This window comes from Urocitellus parryii, chromosome 8 (assembly GCF_045843805.1).
Source record: "Urocitellus parryii isolate mUroPar1 chromosome 8, mUroPar1.hap1, whole genome shotgun sequence".
Classification (NCBI taxonomy): Eukaryota; Metazoa; Chordata; class Mammalia; order Rodentia; family Sciuridae; genus Urocitellus; species Urocitellus parryii.
In genome coordinates this window covers 40,198,409-40,222,370 of record NC_135538.1, presented here as the reverse complement: position 1 = coordinate 40,222,370, position 23,962 = coordinate 40,198,409, and the positions used below count along the sequence as shown (strand labels likewise).

Genomic DNA, 23,962 nt, shown 5'->3' with positions numbered 1-23,962 from the left:
TAATTATTTTCCAATAATGCTTTAATTAATCCTTTTGTTTAGTTAATTTATTCTCATATTCTAGTTCTTACATTACTTTGCATTCATTTAGCAAGGTAAATTAATATTTAATGGGAATCAAATGCACTGATGTCCTCTGGATAAATACCTTGTTTAATTCATAGATGACTTTGTGTTTATTTTGGTTCCAGAACTAATTTCAAAAGTATTAGTAGAGAAAAGATAATAGTATAATATTGGAAAAAGAGACTAATAGTTTGCCAATGTCATAAAAAGTTTTTTTTTTTTTTATCTACCTAACTTCTCTATCCTAAAAATCCCATTACAGGACATAGACTATCATATATTTATATATTAAAATAAAGTTATTTGAAACAATTCTATTGTTAGCAAGTTATAATAAACATATTGTTACTAAATGCAGTTACATCATATCATGGACCAACAAATTTAAATTATCTTGTATATTCCTCTAAAAAATATAGTCTAATTGTTCCATATCAGAAAACAAATTTAAGCAATAGTTTTTAAATACAGTGAAGGATCTGAGTTTTAATCTTACATACAAGCTGTAGTTTCATGGATGCTTGTAGAATATGTCAAACTCCTGGGTCAGAGATAAAGGACTTTCTCACTCAGGTGCTGCAGGCAATAACAGCATCAACGCTTTGTGCAGTGGCCTCTCAGCTCCAATTCCACAAGGCTAAGAGAAGAGAATCATGTGATTCACTTGTACACATAATGGTGGTGTTACAGTGGAGTAATTCTAAGTTCAGGGATTCAAATAAACCTGCTTGCCTTTTGCTCAGTAGGAAAACATCCCTCTTCAAGTGCTATAAATAAACTCTCTCTTCATTCTGGATGGAGGTACTATTATCTCTATCTTTCTTTTTTTTCTTTTTTTTATTGGTTGTTCAAAACCTTACAAAGCTCTTGACATATCATATTTCAAAAGGCTCTTCCAAGGCTATTCATTATGCAGATATCCTTGAAAAGATAATCCGGAAAAAAGGAAACTTAGTAGACCTGCAGAAACAAAATGGAGAATTGTCTCTCATTATTGGTGATAGCTAAAACCTCTTCATAGAGTTGATATAAGATAGAAAATTTCTTTTTAACATATTGGCCAAAATGATTCTTCAAACTTTTTTGAAATGAGAACCAACCAGGTTATTTTATGGTTCATGTTGCATTCAGAATGCTTATGAGGGTCATAATCATATAAAGTCCTAGAAGGAGAAAATATATATATAATCTTGAAAACCACTTCCAAACCATATTCTCTCTCTCTCTCTCTCTCTCTCTCTCTATATATATATATATATATATATATATATATATATATATATATATCCTACTATTTGCAAAGACAGATATATATATATATATATATATATATATATATATATATATATATATATATATATATCACCACTACATGTGGGGCATTATTATACATATACTTTGAATCCATGCATTCTGTATTTTTGGATTCAACAAACTAAGGACTAAGGAACACAAATATTTGGAGAAAAATTCCACTTGAACTGGACATGTACAGAAATTTTTCCTTGTCATGATTCCCAGAAAACATTGTCTAAAATCTATTTACATATCTTTACATTGTGTAAGGTGTTCTAAGAGACCTAGAGATGATTTAAAGTATATGGGAGATTGAACTTAGATTATGTGCAGATACTAGCCCATTTTATATAAGGGACTTGAGCATTTGTAGATTTTGTTAGCTCAGGGGGGCCTGGAACCAATCTGGGATAGATTCTCAGAGACACCTATATATAGTGTGTATACACACACACACACACACACACACACACAAGACATGCATTTATATATAATGTACACACATATCTATATGGTTTATTTTTCACCACTACTTAAAACATAAATTCTTCTGGGCATGGTGGCACATGCCTGTAATCCCAGTGACTGTGAAGGCTGAGGCAGGAGGATCACAAGTTGGAGAACAGCCTCAGCCATTTACCAAGGTTTCAAGCAACATAGTGTCTAAAAATTAAAATAAATAAATAAATAAAATAAAAAGGACTGGGGATGTGATTCAGTAGTAAAATGTCCCTGGATTCAGTCCCTAGTTCAAAAACAAAGCAAAACAAAACTCAACCAATTACAAATTCCTTATGAGAAATGAGCATGTTAGTATATGTGTGTAATTTATTCTCTTATTCTGATCCCTACATCACTTTGCATGAGTTTAATTAATGAAATGGTATGTCTGTCATACAAGTTTTTTTTCTCTATAGCATCTTCAGGAAAATAGCAAGAAAACAAGTATGTCTGTAAGTTGAAGGTTCTAATAGTTGACAAATAATGCAATTTTTAAAAAATCTTCAATACCACTTCCAATCCATGTACTCTAGAATAATGACCCACATGTAGAGGTGCTAATTAAATATTTTTGCATGGAGCTAACTTAAACTCATGATCCCATCCTACTATTTGCAAAGCCAGGAGTTAGGCTTAGTGACAGTATATATACTGTACTTTGAAAATAAAAAAATATATATTTCTTTCTCTCAAACTCATTTACAGCCACCTAACACACAAAGACTCTTCATTTAGGGTGATTCTGATATACAGATGCATAAAACTGAGGGAAAGATTATGGCTCTAGAAATATTTGCCTTTATGAGAACAGAAATGAGTTAAATGCCTATGTTTTCCTTCGTTGACAATTGTGTTATTATTTTTTTTTCTGGTCCCGGTTCTCATTTTCATCTTCTTCAATAGGAATTTAGCAGAGAAGAGTTTATGGTTGAAAAACTTTATGTAAGTTCTCCAGAGGCTTAATCATCAACACAATGAGTTGAAACCTCTCTGATCTTCTTTACTAAATCAAACGTCTCTGTTTACAACGAATGCAGAAAGTACAAAATGTTTCTGTACTCCTTCCTCATCAAAATTACCTCCTAGAGGAACTAGAAAATGTGTGTCAATGTGGATTACCATCTACAGGAGCTACTCGCCCTGACACTCTGGGGTCTTGCACACAAAGGATGAAAGAGGGGCGTGGGGAGGCTGGAAGGCGTCCCTACCTCGCCTCGCCAGGCAAAACCCGCCCCAGCAGTCTGCTGGGGAGTGGGGACCTGGAGCAAGATAAACTTGGGGCTTGGGATATTTGAATGCCACAAAAATTGCCGTCCTTCCCAAAGAGGCAGGGAGAGAAGAGCTGAGTGCGTGCGCGAGCTGAGTGCTTACGTCGCAGCGAGCTCTGTGCTGGGATAATTAGAGAGGAGTTGAGCTGAGCTGAGTCCTCTTTTAGCAGCAGCAGCAGCCGGAGCCGCAGCAGCAACCCGGAGGGGTGCACCGGACCCTGGTCACTCCCAGCGCGCAGGGAGAGGCGGCTGCCGCGCCCACCGCCCCGGCGGCTCTGGGTGCACAAAGGCAGCGGCCGCCTGCGTGGCCTTTTCCATCCAGGCGTTCGGGTCCCCTCCCTCCCTTCTCTCCCGAAGGCGAAAATGGCAGGGCCGGGCGGGGACCTGGGACAGCGGTGGCCCTAGCTCTGCCGTCCCCACCCCTCCTGCTGAGAGGCAGCGCGTTGCCCTCAGATGATGCCGCCCCAGCTACTCCCGAGTGAGTCTTCGGCCCGGGTCCCCGCTCTCGCCCCTCTTCTCTGTTCGTTCCATACCGCCGAGAGGAGTTGATGCTGCTGTCGCCCCCGCTGCCGCCACCGCCGCCGAAGCCTGGGCTGATGGATGCCAGGGAGTGCCGCATTGCTTAGCGTCCCCACCTCCGGGTTTGCTGGTAGGAGCCAGCTGCTCTTTCTTCTTTCTTGCTTTGGGGTTTATAGAAAAGATAGAGACATTTTTATTTCATTCTCCACAACTCCCTTCACCACCCCCCTGTTTTTGACATGCACCTTCCCAGAGAGATACCTTCCCTCCCCACCCCATCCCCATGGCAAGTCCTTTAAAATAAAGGCAGAGAGGAGGGCAGAAGTTGGGGGTGGGGTGGGGTGGGGGGAGCCCACGCTGGTGCCAACGCCACCAAAATCTCTCCTGGTGCCTCATGAGATCGCGGTGTATACCTAAGAGGGGCAGAAGGAAGGTGCACTGTCTGCAGTGTTCCCTAATTGGATCATCATGATAATAAAAAAAAATAAAATCCCACAAAGATGTCTTTTTAAAAATAGCATCTTTGAATAAGCAGAGGGGGGAAATAAGCTCCTCTCCCCCACCCTCTTTCTCTCTTTTTCTTTCTGGCAAAGACACTCTCTCCCCGCCCTGGATCTCAGCGCTGAAGAACCACCTTATTATTAATCAGAATTCCCATCGTTATCCCTGGCAGGCGCATCCTTCAGTAGGAACTGCAGAAACATCACTGTGCCGGGGCTGAGATGTGCGTGGGGGTTGTTTTTATTACATCTTGGAAGACAAGAGAAGAGGACCGCACCATGATCAGAACCCCTCGTGCTAGGTGGGATTAGGGGTGTTTCATTCAGAGAGAAAGGACCAGAAGGAGCAGGGAGCAGGGCCCTCCAGAGGTCCACATTTCTTTAAAGAAGAGGGAACTAAACAGGGCGTTGTTTTTAGGGGTTTGGGGGAAAGTTTATATCCTCCACAGTAAAGCTGTTAGAAAGCAAGTGCAACAGGGTACTTGATTAATCACAAAGATCAATTCTTTCCTGTAAAGGAGAAGCAGGCAGCAGGGAGGTCTGGGGCCAGAGTGTGGAAGTGGCAAAGGCCAGGTTTGTTGTGGGACAGTCAACCAGAGCTTCAGAGCAAAGGCTCTGGAACAACAGAACAATGACTCATTTACAAGCTGGTCTCTCCCCTGAGACCCTGGAGAAAGCTCGCCTGGAACTGAATGAGAACCCAGACACGCTGCACCAGGACATCCAGGAGGTGAGGGATATGGTCATCACTAGACCGGACATTGGCTTCCTGCGCACTGATGATGCTTTCATCTTACGCTTCTTGCGGGCGAGGAAGTTTCATCACTTTGAGGCCTTCCGCCTCTTGGCCCAATACTTTGAGTATCGTCAGCAGAACCTGGACATGTTCAAAAGCTTCAAGGCCACTGACCCTGGCATCAAGCAGGCGCTGAAAGATGGTTTCCCTGGGGGCTTGGCCAATCTGGACCACTATGGCAGGAAGATTCTAGTCCTTTTTGCTGCCAACTGGGATCAGAGCAGGTAAATCTTAAATCCAAACTTGCGCATGAGCCTGTTTCCCTCCCATTTTCCAGAATTTATCCTGAAGAGTGGTGTCATATTTTTGCAGGTTTGATGTTTTTGTTTATTGGGCTAGGAGAAAAGAGAAACTGGGACTAAGAAATGAGTTTTTGGTGTGCACCCTGGGAAGAGAGAAGGCCTTTTATTTTTACTTTTAAAACTCTTAGTTCACTAACACCCGTTTTCCTATTGCAGCTTTAAGTGTTTCCTGAACCATCTTATTACATAGAAATCTAAATCACTAAACTTCTAAATAAAGCAGACAAAATTTTCACCTCCTGAATAAATTTACTGGTCTGGGAAAATGAGTAATTATAGCAAACAACTTTTCCTCCTTCCTCATAAAGGAATTCTTAAACTTAAGACAATCAACATCATAATTGTCATCAATACCCTCTCTCTTTAGTATTCTTTATTTCTTATTTTCTAAGAATAGCCCGGTGCTCAAGCAAGAGCAGGTAGTTTTATTGCTTAGGAACTTTTCTGCTTGGTGATGTGTAGATAAAGGTGTAATATGATGTGTGTCACTTCAGTGAAAAGGAAGAGTTGCACCCTCTGCCGCTGAGCATGCCTAGCGACACTGAAAATAAAGGCTGACTGGTGTGCTTGTTCTACACCTGTCACTAATCTGAAGAATATGTTTCCTGTCTGATGTAATTTTTCATCTTTTAGAAAGAAGTGAAAAATGTTGGGATGTGTCAGTTGGTAGGCTTTTTGAGCTCATTGGCTGTTTAGTAGAGGAGAAATAATATTTGCACTTCAACTACACTATTATGGGGAAAAAGCAACTGCACTTTTACTTCTTCAATCAGGTTTCATTTCCCAGGCTGTAAGATAGAAGAAATTATAAAAGCTTCTTGGATAAGGTAGTTTCAATTAACTTCAAAGTTAAATAAGTGTATTTCATGGAACTTGGAAATGTTCCCAAGCTAAATATCATAAGAAGATGGCTGTTAAAACATTGGTGTATTTTAGTTTTGTGAATAATGAGTTTGGGTACATCTGGTTGATTTAAACTACATCTGGAGCAACAGTAATGAGTTTTACAATTAGTGAGATTTTATAGAACTTATGGATTTCTGGTAGGCTTCTGAATTTCTTGGGATATTAGAACATAATAAATAAAACTGATTTTTAACAGTTTTCCCATTTGATTGGTTACTTTCCTCTATAATTCCAAGTTGAGAGGTACTCTTATTTTTTAAAGTGAATATGGAGACAAAATACTACCTGAAGAATCATAAATTTAAGAAACTCGTAGATAAAATTAGCCATTGAAGGGCATGGAGCTTTCTTTACTTTGGCTAGACCTTACTATACCTTTTATCATGTGGAAAACATCAAAGGACTATGAAATTCTATCCAACAACTATAAGTTTTCTTTAGGAAGTGTTTTTTTTCTTCATCTAAATACATTATGAAGTCATGCAAATGATGATTGCATAGCAAAACTGAAAACTTTGAGAAAGAACCTAATATTCCATATTACAGTTCATTTAGAACTTTATTAAGCTTTAGTGATACGATGGCTATGGAAATTTTATATTTAAATACATCTTAAAGTCTGTTACAAATATCCCTAGAGAGGCAGATTTTATTCAAAGACACATATACATACATCAGAACTATTTCATCTATTTTATAAGTTAACTAACATTCATAATGATTTATTAGGATAATTAAGATGAAAGTCACTTATAGTTCTCTTCTATATGAAAAGAAGATTATTCTGGATATACTTAAGGAACTGTTTCAGTTGTCTATCTCTTGCATTTCTATAAAGGACACGTTCTAACTAAACAAACCTTTTCTCTTTGGAAAGCTACAATAGGAGGGATATTGATAGACATGTAGAACATTTTTATTAAATTTCCATAAAATTATAAATATGAAAATACTATGAATTTAAAATTAAAATGTGAGAAGTTATGTCCTATAGAAACACCCTGTCAGGACCTATAGACTAATAGTTGTGAATTCTGTTTATGTGATTGGAAAGGAACAGGTATAAACAAGAAGTTGTAGTATACCAAAAAACTGTAGTACATCTAAATCACATGCAAGTGATTTAGAGCTTGCCTAAATTTCAGTTGTTTCTACCTTCTGTTTTGTTTGTTTGTTTGTTTTTAACAAATCCCTCCCTCTTCCTACTTGTTCCCCATACCAAGCCCACTTATACCAAATGACAGGGATTCCTGGATGGGCAGTTCTGCCATTTTGGCAGCCTCTGTAAATCTTTATCTTTAGAGTATGTGCACAAGAACTGTGTTGATCCCTGCCCTGAAATTGGAGGAACAATTGCATCTCTGATAGTGTCAGAGTCCTAGGATCCCTTCTCAGTATGAATCCTCTTTTTCCACCCTTTCTCAAGGCTTCTCTAACTTGCCTCCTACATAAGCTGCGGCTACCTTTTCTACATGCTTACTTAACCATGGCTGTTAGGTTAGGTAACAGATTTCCTTACATCTTACTCTCCCCTGCTGTGTAAGTTAAGTGCTGTGTTCATTGTCCTCATCCTGACAGTTCAAAACCACCTGCATCTCTCAAGAAAACTGTACCGCTGAACATAATTTTGAGCACATGCGTTGAGTTGAATACTTAAAAAAATTAGTATTATATAGGGATATTTCAGAAATGAAATAGAAGAAAAATTATTATTTAGAAAAAAGGTAATTTCCAAATTCCTAAGTACAAAGAAAAAATAAGATTTCATAAATTTGAAGAAAATATTTGCAAACCCACCCAAAAGTATTAATTTGTGTAACAAGAGACATTTCTTATATTTATAATGGCACTTGAGCTACAATAGGTGCTCAATAAATATTTGAGGTAAATTAAGAGTTATGCAGTTTTTTAAAACAAATTCTAAGTAAAAATTTCTCTTTTACATGCTTTTTGCTATATTAGGGCAATTTTTTTATGTGCCTGAAGACACTGAAAACAGTAAATATAAAATAGTGTCTCTTTCTACTATAACATAGTGCAAGATAGTTTTAGATTCTATGAATAATTGGCCCCTTTCCAAAATCTTTATGAGATATAAAGTCATAAGAAAGACTAAGGTAAAATAAAAATATTTACAGTATCCCCACCTTCTGAAAAATCTAAAAAAAAAAAAAAAGAAGAAATACTGAAATGTCAAAATGTGTTGTGTTCTGTGGTCTTCTAAAAAGAAATAAAACAGGCTCAGATGACTTGTAACATTCATTGAGCATTCTGTACCTTGGAAGAAATTCATACAATTTTATTTCCTTTCAGGTTGTCTAACATAATATCTGAAAACAAAAGCAAACACAACAAAATTATAATTTGATGGTTACGTGGCATCATTAGAATTCAGGGACTCTCAGTGCATCACATGCTATATTTCCTTCCCAAATGACAATGCCCTATTTAGGGCTCAGCAGATACCTCCAAGTTGTCCACTTGATTTCATCAACAGAGTGTGAAGATAATGGACCATGAAGCTAGAAGATATAGCACCACTCGAGAAAAGGAAGTTTGGAGTGAAAGGAGATGGCAGTCTAGGCCCCAAGGCATAAGAGCAGATAACTGAGAAGTAGAAATCCACTGACACATAATTACTGGGAATATTCATGAGTGAAATTGGGTTACCTGAAACCTACAGATGACATGTAGCCTGAGAGTTGGCCTGTAAATGATAGGTTAGCTGCCAGTAGTATTTTACTTCTATAGACCTCATTAGACTTATAGTTCTGTATACTTTAGTAGAAGAAACAACCATTTATCTGGGATTTGGTTAATAGTTATTAGAAAATAATTAAATGTAGCTAGAATTAAAGTGATTATTAATATAGTGGCAATTCAGAAAGCACAGACCACCTTGCACTATCTTTGGTTTTCACAGTATTGAAACTTGGGAAGGGGCTTAAAACTCGCTGGTCAGACATTGCTGTGATCCTCTAACTCATCCTGGAATTTGTCTAGAAAACATTTCCTTGTCTGTTTTTGCCTAGTATGCAGTGTTTCATAAAAAAAGAAAATATGTAAATGACAGGTATTTGAGGTTTCAGTTTGAATTATGATCATGCTCTCATATCTTTCAATAGTGTGGTCAATGTTCAAAATGATGATTTTGATAATAATGGCTTACCACTTAAAAAATAACCATAGACAATGCAGATTTGCTTTAATATCAACTACAAAGATTTTATTTTCTCTGGAAGTATGCTAAAATGAATATAATTAAATGAGATTAAAATGAAAAGAAGTGGATTAAAACAGTCAAGGGTAATAAACAAGATAGGGAGAATTACTCACAGTTGGTAGTCTTTAAAACAATTTTAAAAAGAAGAGACTTTATTGTTTGGCTTGATTTTTCAAGATTTCTTGTCTCAGTTTGTTAAAGTATTAAACCATTTCTCAACTATAAAGTCATTGTCACACTTAGTGGCAGGATCAGGAATCCTTATGATCCTGGAGGAATTGTTGCATTGTGTGATGGGTAGATTTCCATTAGGCTAAAGTAGAAGTTACAGGTGTACATTCCATGGGATCCCAACAGAATCTGTGGTAGGGAGGCTCCCGAACAACTTCTCTAGAAATTGCTACTTATTCCAAACTCTTCTCTTGGTACAGACCATGGGAAAATGGGAGAGGTTAAAAAAAAAGACAGTTGTCCTGAGAAATGTTAGAGGAATATTGTGGGAAAAAAAAATAGAATTGTCTCTAAAAACTGGGGCAATTAGGGCTGAGGCTGTAGCTCAGTGGCAGAGCACTTGCCTAGCATGTGTGAGGCACTGGGTTTAATCCTTAGCACCATACACAAATAAAATAAAGGCATTCTGTCTATCTACAACTACAAAACAATTTTTAAAAATGGGACAACTATGCAGTAATTAGTGAAATAATCCCGAAATAACTGCAAACACTGGAGAGCCAAACTTCAGTACAGCATTGATTAGGTCTATTTTAAATCAGACTATTTCCATGTTTCAAATGTGCAACTTTAAACAAGATTGAAGAAGAGCAAGGTATTTTGGGCTACCTAAATGCCCCAAAAGGAGGCCTCTAAAGAAATATTTAAAGATATTTTAAAAACTGGGCAAACAATTTGTATATTAACAAGTTATTCTTACTAAGTTAATATATTTCCCCCCTTTTGAGAAAAGACGGAGCTCTTCTAACTTAACCCAGGGTGCGTAGTATATTTTAATAGTGATTAAAATAAGCAGTGTTATGAAACAAAAGATACTTCTGCAGTTTGGATCATCATGACATCAAATAACAGGAATCAATTAATATTTATTTCATTTGAATTGATTAAAAAATAAACTTTAGTTGAATATTTGTCCTATACTTAGAAATTTAGCAGGTATTATAGAGATACAACACAAACTTTGTACTGTTAAGAGACATATAATCTCCTTGGGAAGAAAAAATATGAAAATCTATTTTTTCACCAGGGAGATTGCATATACTTTAAGAGGATACTGTGGATCAGCACTGGAAGTTCTCAGCATAGGTGACACTGTGCACTTCTCAGTTATGCAGGAACTCATCACTTGTGTGGTTAACTGAATCTAACTTTTTATTGTTCCTTTTTATTCATTCACTCATTCATTCACTTATTCATTCACATATTCAAAAACACTTTGAAGCCTGTATTATAGCAGTTGAGTACTTGCCTTATGATCATACAGCTAGTAAGTGAATCTGTCACATTCTTTTGTGTAGAGACAGTTATCAAAAATAAATCAAGGGAAAGACAGTTAAATGTAATTATATAAAAAATGAGCTCTGTTAACTAAAAAAAGAAAACCAATCTATGGTTTCAATTTTTTTTATATATATACTAGAGATTGAACACAGGGGTGCTTAACCACTGAGCCACATCCCTATCCCTTTTCTTATTTAGAGACAGGGTCTTGCTAAGTTGCTTAGGGCCTTGCCAAGTTGCTGAGGATGCCTTTGAACTTGTGATTCTCCTGCTACAGCCTCCTGAGTCATTGGTATTACAGGTGTATGTCACTAGGCCTGGCTGCTTTAAAAAATCTTGATTAAACAAAAGAATCAAAAGAATATAGATAACTAAGAACAAAAGTTAAGGTGTAAGAATATATTTTCTGAAGGCAAAGACTTTACTAACAGACACTTGCATAGAGCATCTGTCTGTGAAAAGAAAGGTTGATGAACTTATTTATTCCAGTAAAATTCAGTCCAATGTTAAGGTTTTTTTTGTAGCAATAGTTGTACAATTATTTTTTTTCAAAGAATGACATTTTATCTGCAGATGTCTCATTTCCAGTGCTTCTCTTGTTCTTATTCACATACGTTCCTACAGCAGTAAAATTAAAGCAAGGCTCAGACAGGTAATCTTTTGTGCTCAGTAACAGAAGCCAGGCAGATGAAAATCTGAGTTTCTATTTCTCTGAGGTTTGTAGACTTAGCTGCTTTGCTTCCTATTCTGACTCTTGTGAATGCCTTTGTGCTTCCTTCCACCAGAGTCCTAACAGGGTACTGGCTGGAGAGTGCCCAGCACAGTGCCACTGTGCCACTGTGCCACCTTGATATCGATTTCCTGATCACCTATCTTCTGACACACATATTATGCCACTGAGAAATGAAAAAGCAGACCATCTATTTACCAAACCGTTCTAGGTATGGGGCACAATGGGGATAGGACAGACACCTGGTTTACATGGAGTCAGAAAGACATGGCTTGTAATCTAGGCTCCCTCTTTCTTCCTTAGTGATTTTGTGCAAACTGTATAAATTCTCTGAGATACTATGTACTCATCTGTTTAATAGTAGGAAGAAAGCCAGCCCAGGGACTTTGGTGATTATTTTGATATTAAAACAATGCATTTAAAATTGCTTTGGAAATCTTAAGCTATTACCCCATAGAGGTGCTATCATTATAACACAGTAGTATAAAACACCTAGATAGGTTCCTCAGCTTTGGCACTAACCACACCCTGAGGTATTAATAAAGGTCTTTGTCTCTCTCCCAAGCACCTTTCCAACAAGACATGCTTTAGACTTTAGAAAGTATTGTTTAATGAAGAGTGAGGGGCTGGGCAGGCTTAATGAAGAATTTAATAATGGCTGATTGATTTAGTAACAAAGGGAAGTTGTTGGCTGTTGTGCTGTTGTATGTGATGCCAGGATGCCAGTTTTCCCTGTCATGCTGAAAAGACTGGAGAGTAGAAGGACACGACCTGCTTGTGATTTCAATTGATCTTTGCTCTGACTATAAGATGTGTTGAGAGAGTAGGTACTGTGAACGCCAGGAGGGAAGCCTAGGCCAAGAAGCCACCAAAAATTGCATGGTCAGAAACAGGAGAAGAAGCTGCTCTAATGTGCTTGAGTAAGTTTTCAAAGTACTTTCTGAATTCACTTTAAGCAGTAACTTCTTTTACTAGTCAGGGCTCCTGGCTGCAGGTTGTGTTTTTCTACTCAGGACTGCTGCATGGCAAGGTCTTGTCTGCCCTCAGTCCAAGAAGGTGTTTTGCTTTGTCCTTTGGGTGGAGAGAAAAGCCATACATGAATGATATAAATTTTAAAAAAATGATGCCAAATAGGGCACTTTGATATCCTTTGTGGGAGGAAGTAAAGCAGTGTGGCCTTTACCCTTGGAAAAGGGTATATATTCTTGTGTACTTATAGTATTCTGGATACACTATTGGGCAATGAGGACAGAGAGTAGTATTAAACAGTAAAACTCAGTTTTTAAGCTAAGCTTACATGTCTGCAGCCATAGACTGAGAAAGAAAGGGTCCCTATCAGATGGAGAGAATCTCACAGAAGAGAGCATGCCAGAGGTAGGCCCAGAGAAAGGTAGAACTTAGGGAAAATGAAAAGGAAAGGTGTCCTTAACAGATTGAAGTGAAGGAACAGTAGAGAAGTGTCCCAGTTTGCTGGGGGATAGATGTCACAAGACCTTGAAGGCTAGAGGGAATCTGCATGGATGTGCAAGGTAAGAGGTATAATTATTAAGGGAATGGTGGGGTTTTGAAGAGCCATGGGGGAGCAGTATTATGTGCAGGATTATTAATATCACAGTAGGGTGTTGGCAAGATAAAGGGGAGAAAAACAAAAGAGAAATGCCATTATATTAGGCAATGAACCTGAGACTACTGGCAAAGAAGAGTTGGAGGCCAAAGAGATATGAAATAAAAAGAAAAGTAGTTGGAACTTGGTGAAAATACACAGAAGGAGAAGGGAATGGGGATATCCAAGAATGATTCTTCATTAATTGATCATTTCAAATAATCTCAGAGGGGAAGTGAGTATGGAAGTACTGAGATAAGTATCATTAATATGAAATATCTCAAGTAACATTTACTATGCTGATGTTTAAGTGGCAACTGGAAGGATGAGTGTGTTGCTTAAGAGTGACACTGTCTCTGGGCATACAGGTGAGACATTCACTCGTGTATTGGCCAGTGGGAAAAGTGCATGATTCAGGAACTCTATGAGGTACTACCTGGTGACAGGAGAAAAACAAGGTCTACTTCTGCATTTGGATGATTGAAGAAAGAGTGGAACCAATGATGGAAGACCTAGAGTATCCAGAAAGTGGGAGGAAAAAAATTGCAATGTCATGGAACCAAATAGTAGAGTCTCAACAGCAATGATTATAGCAAATATACTCATTGGCTATATTATATACCAACTGATGATAAAAACTTTACATATATTATTTTATTTAATTTTTATTCTCACAAGTCTGCAAAGTTAAGAATACATGGTACAGGGCTGGGGATGTGGCTCAAGCGGTAGCACGCTCGCCTGGCATGCGCTGGGTTCAATTCTCAGCATCACATACAAATAAAGATGTTGTGTCCACCGAAAACTAAAAAAAAATAAATAATAAAAAATTCTCTCTCTCTCTCTCTCTCTCTCTCTCACTCTCCCTCTCTTTCTCTTTTAAAAAAAGAGAATACATGGTTCAAAAGTACAAAAGCAACTGTAGAATATGAGGTGATACAATTATATAATTATAGAAATCATAGAAGTTAACATTTAAAGTATTTTCTATGTGATAGGCAGTGGACTATATTTCACATTTTGTTCTAGCAGGTAACTACTACTATTTCCATTTTGAAAAGAGGAAGTGGAGGCTTAGCAAGGTTCAGTAACTTCTTCAAGGTTCAGAGACAACCTGATATTAGAAAAATAGGCAAGTGTTTCATTTTCACTTTGTATTTGGGATAGTGATAAGTTGTATATTAAAAAGACTTTGATTAAGTTAAAAAACACATTTTACTTTGTATTTTTCAGACTGGTTTTATAACTATAAAATTTCAAGAGGGATTAGATGTTTTCTGAGTATACAGTGAATAAATAGGAGCTCTGGTGTCAAAGTATTCTCCATATGTTTTTAACATATTATGGCAACCTTGATTTAATTCAGGGACAGTGGTCTACATAGTCAGATGTCAGTTGTAAAATTCCTTGCTTGTGTTATGATTTCTTCTTACTATGAGCTATGCATCCTTTTCTCTACAAATTCAAGTTTTAGCTAATGCTATTTTGGGGAGCACAAACAGGAGTCAAGAACTGCAACAATGTGCTAGTTTTGTTTTTCGTGTGTGTGTGTGTGTGTGTGTGTGTGTGTGTGTGTGTGTGTTTAAGAGGATTTCTTCCAACACACAAGGGAAGAACAGCAATGATGAAACTCATATAATTTGGGTATAAATACCAAACATGAATATGTAACATGTTTCATTATAGTAACTTCTAATTTCCAAATTATAACAGTTAAAATAATTTAAAGAGGAGAGCAATTGTAGGATTCCTGAAGAAATAAATTCATAGATGCTACATTTCTTTGGAAGGTATTTTAGAGACTTTGGCAAGAGCCTGTGAACAAGAAATCATGTTCTTCTAAGGAGTAGCCTGCTGAGCTGCTAATGGTAATAATATGACATGTTTGACAACAGAGGACAGGAGTAAGTCAAGAGTGGTGTTGGCCTGCCCTTTGAATATGTTAGCTAAGATGCTTTTAATTTCTCAAGCTTATAAATTCAAATGATTTTTATAAAGATCACTTAGATTTCTTGGAACAAGTTATTAAATTTAAAAAAAATGGTTAGAATTTCTCTTGAAAACTTTGCAAACTTGATTTTCTTCCATGTGATCTTGAAATTTTCCTTATTTTATTTCTTTTAGGATAATTATATATCTCTATATATAGCATATATATAATTTATAATATTACATATAACTCATAATAATTTATAACCCATTTTATATGTATAATTTATAATATACAATTTCTGTAATTTATATATTTTATCCATATACATAAATATATTTTTACTTAAAATATATTTTTACTTAGAATATACTTATTTATATATTCAAATTTATATATAAAATATATTTTTAAATAAAAATAAATTAAAAATATATTTATTTATATAGATAAATTATATATTATAATCCTTGATTTTGATGTAGTTTGAAAGAACTATACTTCAAGTGTATTCCTTAAACAAACTGCCTCTTGTTTTTAGCATTATTGGTATCATGATTTACCTTTACTAGATACAAATGCATCATCCTTCCAAAACTGGTTTAAGATTCATATTTTATTTTATGGTATTTTGATATTAATGCAATTTTATATTCTTCTGGGTAATAGAAGAATAAATCAGTCTCATAATGAGGAAACATCCTAAGTTAGACTTTTCTGATTTTTAATTTTCTTTATCATGATATTATTATTTTATTACCTTTATATATTTGTTTATTAATTTATTTATTTTTATGTGGTGCTGGGGATTGAACCCAATGCTTCATGCATTCTAGGCAAGTGCTCTACAACTGAGCCACAACCCTGGCCCAGAATGATATTAGTTTGAATTTCAGAAACTAAAGTGATTTGGAGGGAATGTCTAATTTTTACCTAATTTCTAATTTTAGATTTTAAAAGCTAATTTTAACTTAAAATTTTCTGTTTCAACTTATCCATCTTTGTAGGTTTATAGGCTTTAGGTTATAACACATGCAGGCCATTATGTCCACAATGAAGGTAGGCCATCCATCAAGTGACATTTAAGGCATTATGTCATATACTTTTCACTAATAACAAATAAATAATAGAGCTCTACAAAAAGTTTTATTACCTTATGTATTCAAGAAATAGTTTTGGATTCCATATCCCTAGGCCTATAATACCTAGACTCATTCTAGATGGTTAAAAATAATCTCTTGATTATTGTCTTTTAAAATAGTAATTAATAGTCTATTCTAAAAATCATAGTTAACTTTTTAAGGAAAATATTCTTCAATTCTCATTATACCCTGCCTAGTGCACTATATCTAGGGCTACCATTACAACAACCCAAAGTAAGTTAGGTATATATGCCAACTTTCACTGAATACCTCCTGTATACCTAGCATTGTGCAGATTATTTCATCAGAATTATCTGTATGATTCTTTGTCTTCCAACTCCTACCTCCCACCCTGTGAGATAGGCATAGGTACCACTATACTTTCAAATAAGGGAACTGGTCCTCAGAATTTTAAATTAATAGTACATCAAGGGCCATGCAGCTAATGACAGGCAGGGCAGAGATGCCATCTAGAAGTCTTCTGTCATCATGCCCTATTCTTGGTTAATGCTAGAATCCTAAAGATTCTGTTCCAAACAGATAGTTTTACAGACTGGGAAATGAAAAGCTGAGAAATTATCTAAAGCTCCAATGTTCTTTTTTTTATTCTTTTCCAAACTATCATACTTTTTCATTCACCTCCAAATATTTTTAGAAGGAAAAATAGAACTATTCCCTCTTCAATACCTCCATCGCATACTGTCTCCTTGGTGAGTATATCACTTCCACTAAATACAGGTGATTTCTATTCCTGATCCCCTTCCACCCTATCCCACTTATTCCCCAAGGTGCAGATCTCTCTCTGTAAGCTTTTCTTGGACGTCTTCACCTGAATGTCTCAGGAGAAAAATTCTTAAAATATAGATTATACAAAAAATCAAAATTATTACCATTGTCCATAAATTTTCTGACTCCTTTTAAAATTTGGAGACTTCTTAATGATTGTATTATTAGAATAATTATCTTATATCTCTCTTAGCTTTGACTGCATTAACCACTTTATTTCCTTGATCTTTCAGCTTGTACTTTTGATTCTAGAACTTTTTTGCTTTGAGCTCTCTTTTGAGCTTAGTATCTATTTTTCCAGATGCTTACTTAATGTATCTTTCCCGGTATATTACCTGTTTATCAAATGCAACAATTTCTATTCAAAACTCTATATTTCCAGACATCCCCAACAATATCCTCTATTTTCATTATTGATTTTGATTAATGATTTAATATTTACTCAGTCTCTGAAGCTAGAATCTGTGTGTCATTCTTTACTCTTTCCCCAATTTTACTCTCCACATCTATTTAAATATCAAATTATTATTTTTTACCACTAAAAACCTATAAAATTTGGCTTCTTATTTTTGTTCTTACTTCTGCTATCTTCATTTAATCAGTTTCTTAGTCTACAACTAGTCTCCTTGTTCCCCAGTCTAGTCCTATTTTGCAGGAATAAGTGAACTTATTGGGCTTCTAGAATGTGTCTGATACTGTCTTAAGGAGCAAGGCAGGAAAAAATAAAGATCCAACTCTAAATTTGGATGATTTGCATTATATTAAAGAGGCAAATTTCCATGATTTTATGATTCTCTGCTTTTGTGTGCCTTCTCTGTCTCTCTCATCTTCTCTTCTTTTATCTTTATGATGCAAACTCAACACAAGTAATTAAGTCTGCTGATACTTTTATCCATAGTGATCTCATACACTTTTCTTGTTGATGAAATTCCTTCAGATCTCATTCTTGAATTTTTCAAATATAGTTGTCTCTTGGTATCTTTGAAATATTGGCTCCAGGATCCCCTGCAGACACTGATTCTGCAGATGCTCAAGTCTCTTATGTAAAAATGGCATGGTATTTGCCTACAATCTGTGCACCTCTTCCTGTATACTTTTATTCCTCTCTATTTAAAATATCTCTTGTTAACTTACAATGTAAATAGTTGTTATACTGTATTTCTTAAGAAAGTCAGTATGAGTTCAGTACAGACATAGTGTCTGTCTTTTTTTTTTTTTTCCAAATTCTATCCTCAACACACAGAATCTAGAGTTGTGGATCCCTAGAATATGGAGGGCTGATATATAAGAAGTGTAAGAATTACCCACAGCATCACAGCATTCTTATGCTGTTCCAATCTATGATGCCTACTTTTGGGGACAGCTGAAATGAGATATTAGAAACTCATAGGAAGGCCTAGCTGCAAATTACATGACTACAAAGTATGAAAAAAACTGTAATATTTTCAAAATCATTGCTACTTGTTTAAATAGAATATATGTTAAATACTAATATGTCCCCAGAGCCTATATAAAGTAAACTTCTTAAAAGAAGCTTTTTAGGCAAAATAATTTCCTTGAGATTTTTTTGAGGTATTTTAAAGGAACTCTTTAGTGTGCTAAAAAAAGCTTTCCACAGATTCTACAAGAGTTGTCAGATCTAATTGAGTACTTTTCTGTTACTGATAGGTACACACTGGTGGATATTCTGCGTGCCATCTTACTTTCTTTAGAAGCCATGATTGAAGATCCTGAGCTTCAAGTCAATGGGTTTGTTTTGATCATAGACTGGAGTAACTTCACCTTCAAGCAAGCCTCTAAACTTACGCCAAGCATGCTGCGATTAGCTATTGAAGGTCTTCAGGTAGGAGATGCCAGTTACTGTTCCTTACTCTCCCATGTTTGACTTCTCTTATCCAATGACTTCAAATGCAAAATAGCTTACAGAATAATAAAAACAAAAAGCATAGATTTTTTTAGTACAAATATTTTAATGAACAAAAGGATTTTAAAAGATGAGTGGAAGGATGCTAGCCTTTTAGAAGCCTTCATTATGTCTAAACATATAGGTGAGGGACTGAGATTTTTATCTCGATAATCAAGACATGTAACTTTTTTAATTTGAATTATTAGATAGTGGGACTTGGTTTTTATTTCTTTTTCTTTTTCTGTGTTTATTGGTTAATTAACTAAATGCATCTTTTATTACTCCATATAATCTAATGAATCAGGGAAGGGTCCGCATCATCTTCATGTTGCCTAAAGTTGGTCAACATTATTTTTGTTGATTTTGTTTCACAAGCACACAAATTATCATTTTGAATTATTTCTTTAGACCTATTTTTTTCCTTTTTTAGGTGGGAGGAGTTTTTACATGGAATATATTATTATGGTGCATTTTCTAGGGAATGATTATTGACTTGGAGATAATAAAAAAGGAAGTGGATCATAATTTACTGTCATAATCTTGCTGTTGTCAAGTTTTTGACTTTTAGGATGTCATTTGGCTCAATCTCTACTATATGCTACTTTGTATATAATATTTATGGAATTGATTTTAAGCTTCTAGAAAGATTTGCAAGTTCACTTGAGTGGTATTATTCCATGTTTATTCTCTTTATTTTTAACTCATTCTTGAAATTTGTGAGTTAACAGTTATTTCTTCTAATTTTCATCACTGATACTATCTCTTATTTCAAATTAATGAATTATATATGCATTATTCATCATGTCAAAGTATTAGGCATTTTTTGTGTTGAATAAGTCCAAATAATCCAGATCTTCACTCCATAGTAATTTCTGACTGTGTCTCTGGCACATAAATTGATGACTGCTGAACCCCTAACAATGGGCCACTGCTGTAGGCTGCAGGACATCTTAACCAAATTGAATTCACAGTTTGAGTTCTGCCTCCAGACTGAATAAGACACACTGATCTTTCTTTTCAACGTAAGTTTTTCCCACTGCAAGTTTCCTGACTGGCTCTTGGTGAGTCTGCCTTTCCCCTTTCTTATCTTAAAAAACACCTTTTTTAAAAAACTCCACAGAGACAGTTAACAAAGGCTGAGAGAGGGCGCAGAATAAAGCATGTTTGGCAATATGTATGTCATGTAGAATGAGACCTAATTCTGCTATTTGTCAGTAATGAAAAAATTGTTCTTCAGTTTGTAAAAGAAATTGGTTCTCATCAGCTGTGTTATTCGTTATAGTTTGTATCTGAAATGTCCCCCAAATGCTCTTGTGTTGAAGGCTTGGTCCCCTATACAGCAATGTTCAGAGGTAGGCCTTTGGGGAGACGACTGGACTGTGAGGGCTCTGACCTCATTCATTGAGAGCTGAATGAACTACTGAGAGGTGGAGAAACTAAAGGAGGTGGAACCCAGATAGATAAAGTAGGTCACTGGGGCTATGTTCTGGAAGGGTCTGTTGCCCCTGACACCTCTGTCTCCCTCTCTTTGCTTTTGGACTGCCATGAGCTGCGCAGCTTTCCTCAACCATGCCCTTCTGTCATGATGTTCTCTCCCAACTCAGGACTGAAGCAATGGAGGTGGCTGGCTAACCATGTGCTGAAATCTCTGAAACCCTGAGCCAAAATAAAATTTTCCTCCTCTAAGTTGTTTATAGCAGGTATTTTGGTCACAGGAATGAGAAACTAACAGTAACTTAACATGTTTGGTAACCTGCCTAATTGTTATCCTTATTTAACCTATGTTTGCATTAGGAGCAGCCTCTCCTTCAGCTGTGAGACAGACTGAAGAACTCATTATACCCAAGAAGGTTTTAAAAGCACCTCAAAGATAGATCTAATATTCTGCTATTTTGCAACTTGCCCACTTATAGACTTACTTAATAGTGTGTGATACGTCATTGCTGAAGAACAAATTGATGACTCAGAGATGCTTGGGAACTTCTCATTAGCCAGGGCCACTGTCAGGGTTGCTTTAAGTGTGAGCACAGGAGAAGCTGCAGTCAGATTAAACCTCAGTGCTTGTATGTAGGGAGAGAAATGATACTCTTCCTGTGTGGACCTCTGCTGCACCTAGGGACCTGCCTTCTCTCTATTCCCTGTAAATATTTTAGTCTTCTTTTCCTTTCTTCCAGAGTGGAGTGAATGAACAGGTCTAATTCCTCTTGATCACCAGTCCAGAGGCAACTTAAAAAGGGAGCTTTCCCAGGAAATAAATTTTATATGTTACTGACCTTTTAACTGAAATTTTCTACAGTTCAAATTGATTGTCTAATACTGTATATCTATGCCTGTGTTCATGCCTATGTAACTATTCCTAAAAACAATGGTAATTCTGAATCCTAGATTGTAGGATTGCTCAAAATATTCCATTATGACATGTATGATCCCATACATAGTCTCATACTGAATTAACATTGTCAAGCTTTAAAAATCAAGTCCCTATTTCATTTCGCATTTTCTATGTGAGAAATATTGTATGTAGCTGGATGTTTCATCCAGGACATTAATAAGAAGTTTTCAAGGAATCTTCATCAAAAAATAATTAAAGATAAATATACAATTTTATTTTGCTTAACAGCTACTATCACCAAGACCACCAACACCACAAAAATAGTAAATGTCTTTCAATAAAATAAAAATAGTAAATGTCTTAATTCAAGGCAATTTAGAAAGGATTAATGTTATATCATAATTCTTCCATAATGTTATTTTTATATAGGTAAACATAAAACATATTTTAGAGAGTTGAAACAAAAGTAAGAAAGGCTACAAGTAGATCTAGCATCAGAGCAGTTATTTTAATGATTAATTTTATTAATAAGATGTTACTGTTTTGAAGAGATTCTGACTTCCTTTTGAGTTGAGTATACAATCTAACAATGCACCAATCTCCTTTTCAAACCTCAGTCAAAGAGTATTTTGAGTGGCCTAGCTAAAGATAGCACCTGAGACCCTGTATAAGGATACTTGGACCATTACTGCAGGTCCACATGTGACCAAAGGGCAAGGTCAAGTGAGAGAGAATATGGAATAGTGGAATGCACTGAGGAGTCAGACACATCTGAATTTGGATGGCACCCTGACACATATCAAGTAGTTTTACAAATTACTTAATTGGTTTGAATGTGTATGTTTAGTCATCTAAAAATTTAAGTGTTATAATATTGGAAATGATATATCTTGCACTTAACAGGTGATTGAAGTCAATGTGGTTTAGCTCATTTTTCAGGTGGCATATTTATCTGGATATGTGCTTCTTATCTAACAATTCAGTGATGAATTATTATTGATTGATTTTCGGAATCTAAATAATATTTTTTCTTTTGATGTAATTTTTCCCTGTGACTTCTCTGTGTTTAAATAACATGTAGATATTTTCATGCTAGATGCCAAATAACATATGTTTTCATATTGGAAACTGAAAGAAAGAACAATATTATTTTACCTGTTGAAATTTAATGTTTGCTTTATGGGAGAGAAGCTCTTAACTCAACTAGAAAGGTGGTGGTTGGGGAGGTGTCCTTGGAATTAAGAATTGAGCAAAAGTTTTCTAAGGAGACAAGGATAGAGGGTACTTTAGGTAGGGAGAATTTGGGAAAATACATTGGACAAATGCAGAATGTGGTTCGAAGTGCATAACGAATCTGTTTTGATGTGGCTAGGATAAGGCATGAATTGAGAATTAACCAGAAATGACCCTGAAAAAGCAGTCTGGGAACCAGTTGCATGGGATGGACGACTGAATGCTTTATGTAGTTTGGCTTGTGCTCTCCACACATAGGGAGGTTTGGGAAAGGAAAATGTTCTGATCTCTTTTTTGCTATGGAAAAATATTTTGTATAGAAGAATGGACTTTGATTGAAGTAAGGATAGATTAGATCTAGAGAATCCCCCAAATAGCCTTGAGTTAAATAATTAACTCATTTTAACTCAATCCCATTTTATAAGACAGGAAATGGAACCACAGAGAGTTTAAGATGCGTTGCCAAATTTTCTCAGCTGATATTAATACTCAGGTCTAGGTTTTTTGACTCCAGAGACCAATATCATTTGTTAATCATGCTGCTTCTGTTGATTCCTAGTATATTCCTAAGAAAAAGAACATGCATATTTATCTCAAATCCTCACACATTAATGTGAACGGAATTTCCTTATTGGAATAGATAGTGCAGTGTTAACTAAAGAAGTTAACACATGACTAGCCTGTGGCTTTGCACTTTGTTCACACCGAGTAGCAGAACCATTGTCTTTTTCCCAGTGAGCAGACTCCTTGAGTGATCACCAGCCTTCCCGTTCTCTGGGATCGAGCATGAAGGTGAAGGGAAGGCCATTTTTTTTTGCTGGTAACCATAGAGACCTTTTATAAAAACAACTGAAGATTGATAAGCTATTCAACATTTTGGTCCAAGGCAATTTTGTATGTTTTCTCTGTGCAGAATCTCCAAATATTTTCAAAATATGAAAAACATCAACCATCTTTAATATAATATAATGCCATTTCTTTATGGGCAAGGGGCGACATTAGATATTCTTGTGGGAAGAAACTCTTCAGGCTTCATTGGAGAGAAAAGAGAAAATTGTCTGGCTATTTATGAGCAGCTAATTGATTGGTGTAGTCATAGAAACAGGATGTTTCTTAGAAAATCAATATAAGATTAAGTGAATGTGACTTGTAGACTGTAAGGTGTCTTCCTGGGAAGCCAATTAAAATATGAAATGTCTGAAAATACCTGGCACAGCTTAGACTCTGAAAATGAAAGGGTGTACTTTTAATATTTTTTGTTTCTGTTCCTCTTTTTTTTTAATTACAAAATATCGGAAACTTCTTTAAAAATGCACAACACAAACTGGTCCATGAATCTAGAATCTCCCAATTTGTAAATTAAAAAAACAAAAACAAAAAACCTTATCCTAACCCTACCTGTACTGTTCGT

The 23,962-nt window shown here is 35.8% G+C and overlaps 1 protein-coding gene across 1 annotated transcript in view; it reads left to right on the top strand.

Moving 5' to 3' along the window:
• Positions 1-4,781: 4,781 nt before the first annotated feature.
• Positions 4,782-23,962, top strand: part of Clvs2 (clavesin 2) — a 62,065-nt gene continuing 42,884 nt past the window's right edge. Inside the window, exons 1-2 of the mRNA XM_026381469.2 lie at positions 4,782-5,170; positions 18,749-18,923. Of these exons, the coding sequence (XP_026237254.1) occupies positions 4,782-5,170; positions 18,749-18,923 (564 nt within the window). The remainder of the gene's footprint in view (positions 5,171-18,748; positions 18,924-23,962) is intronic.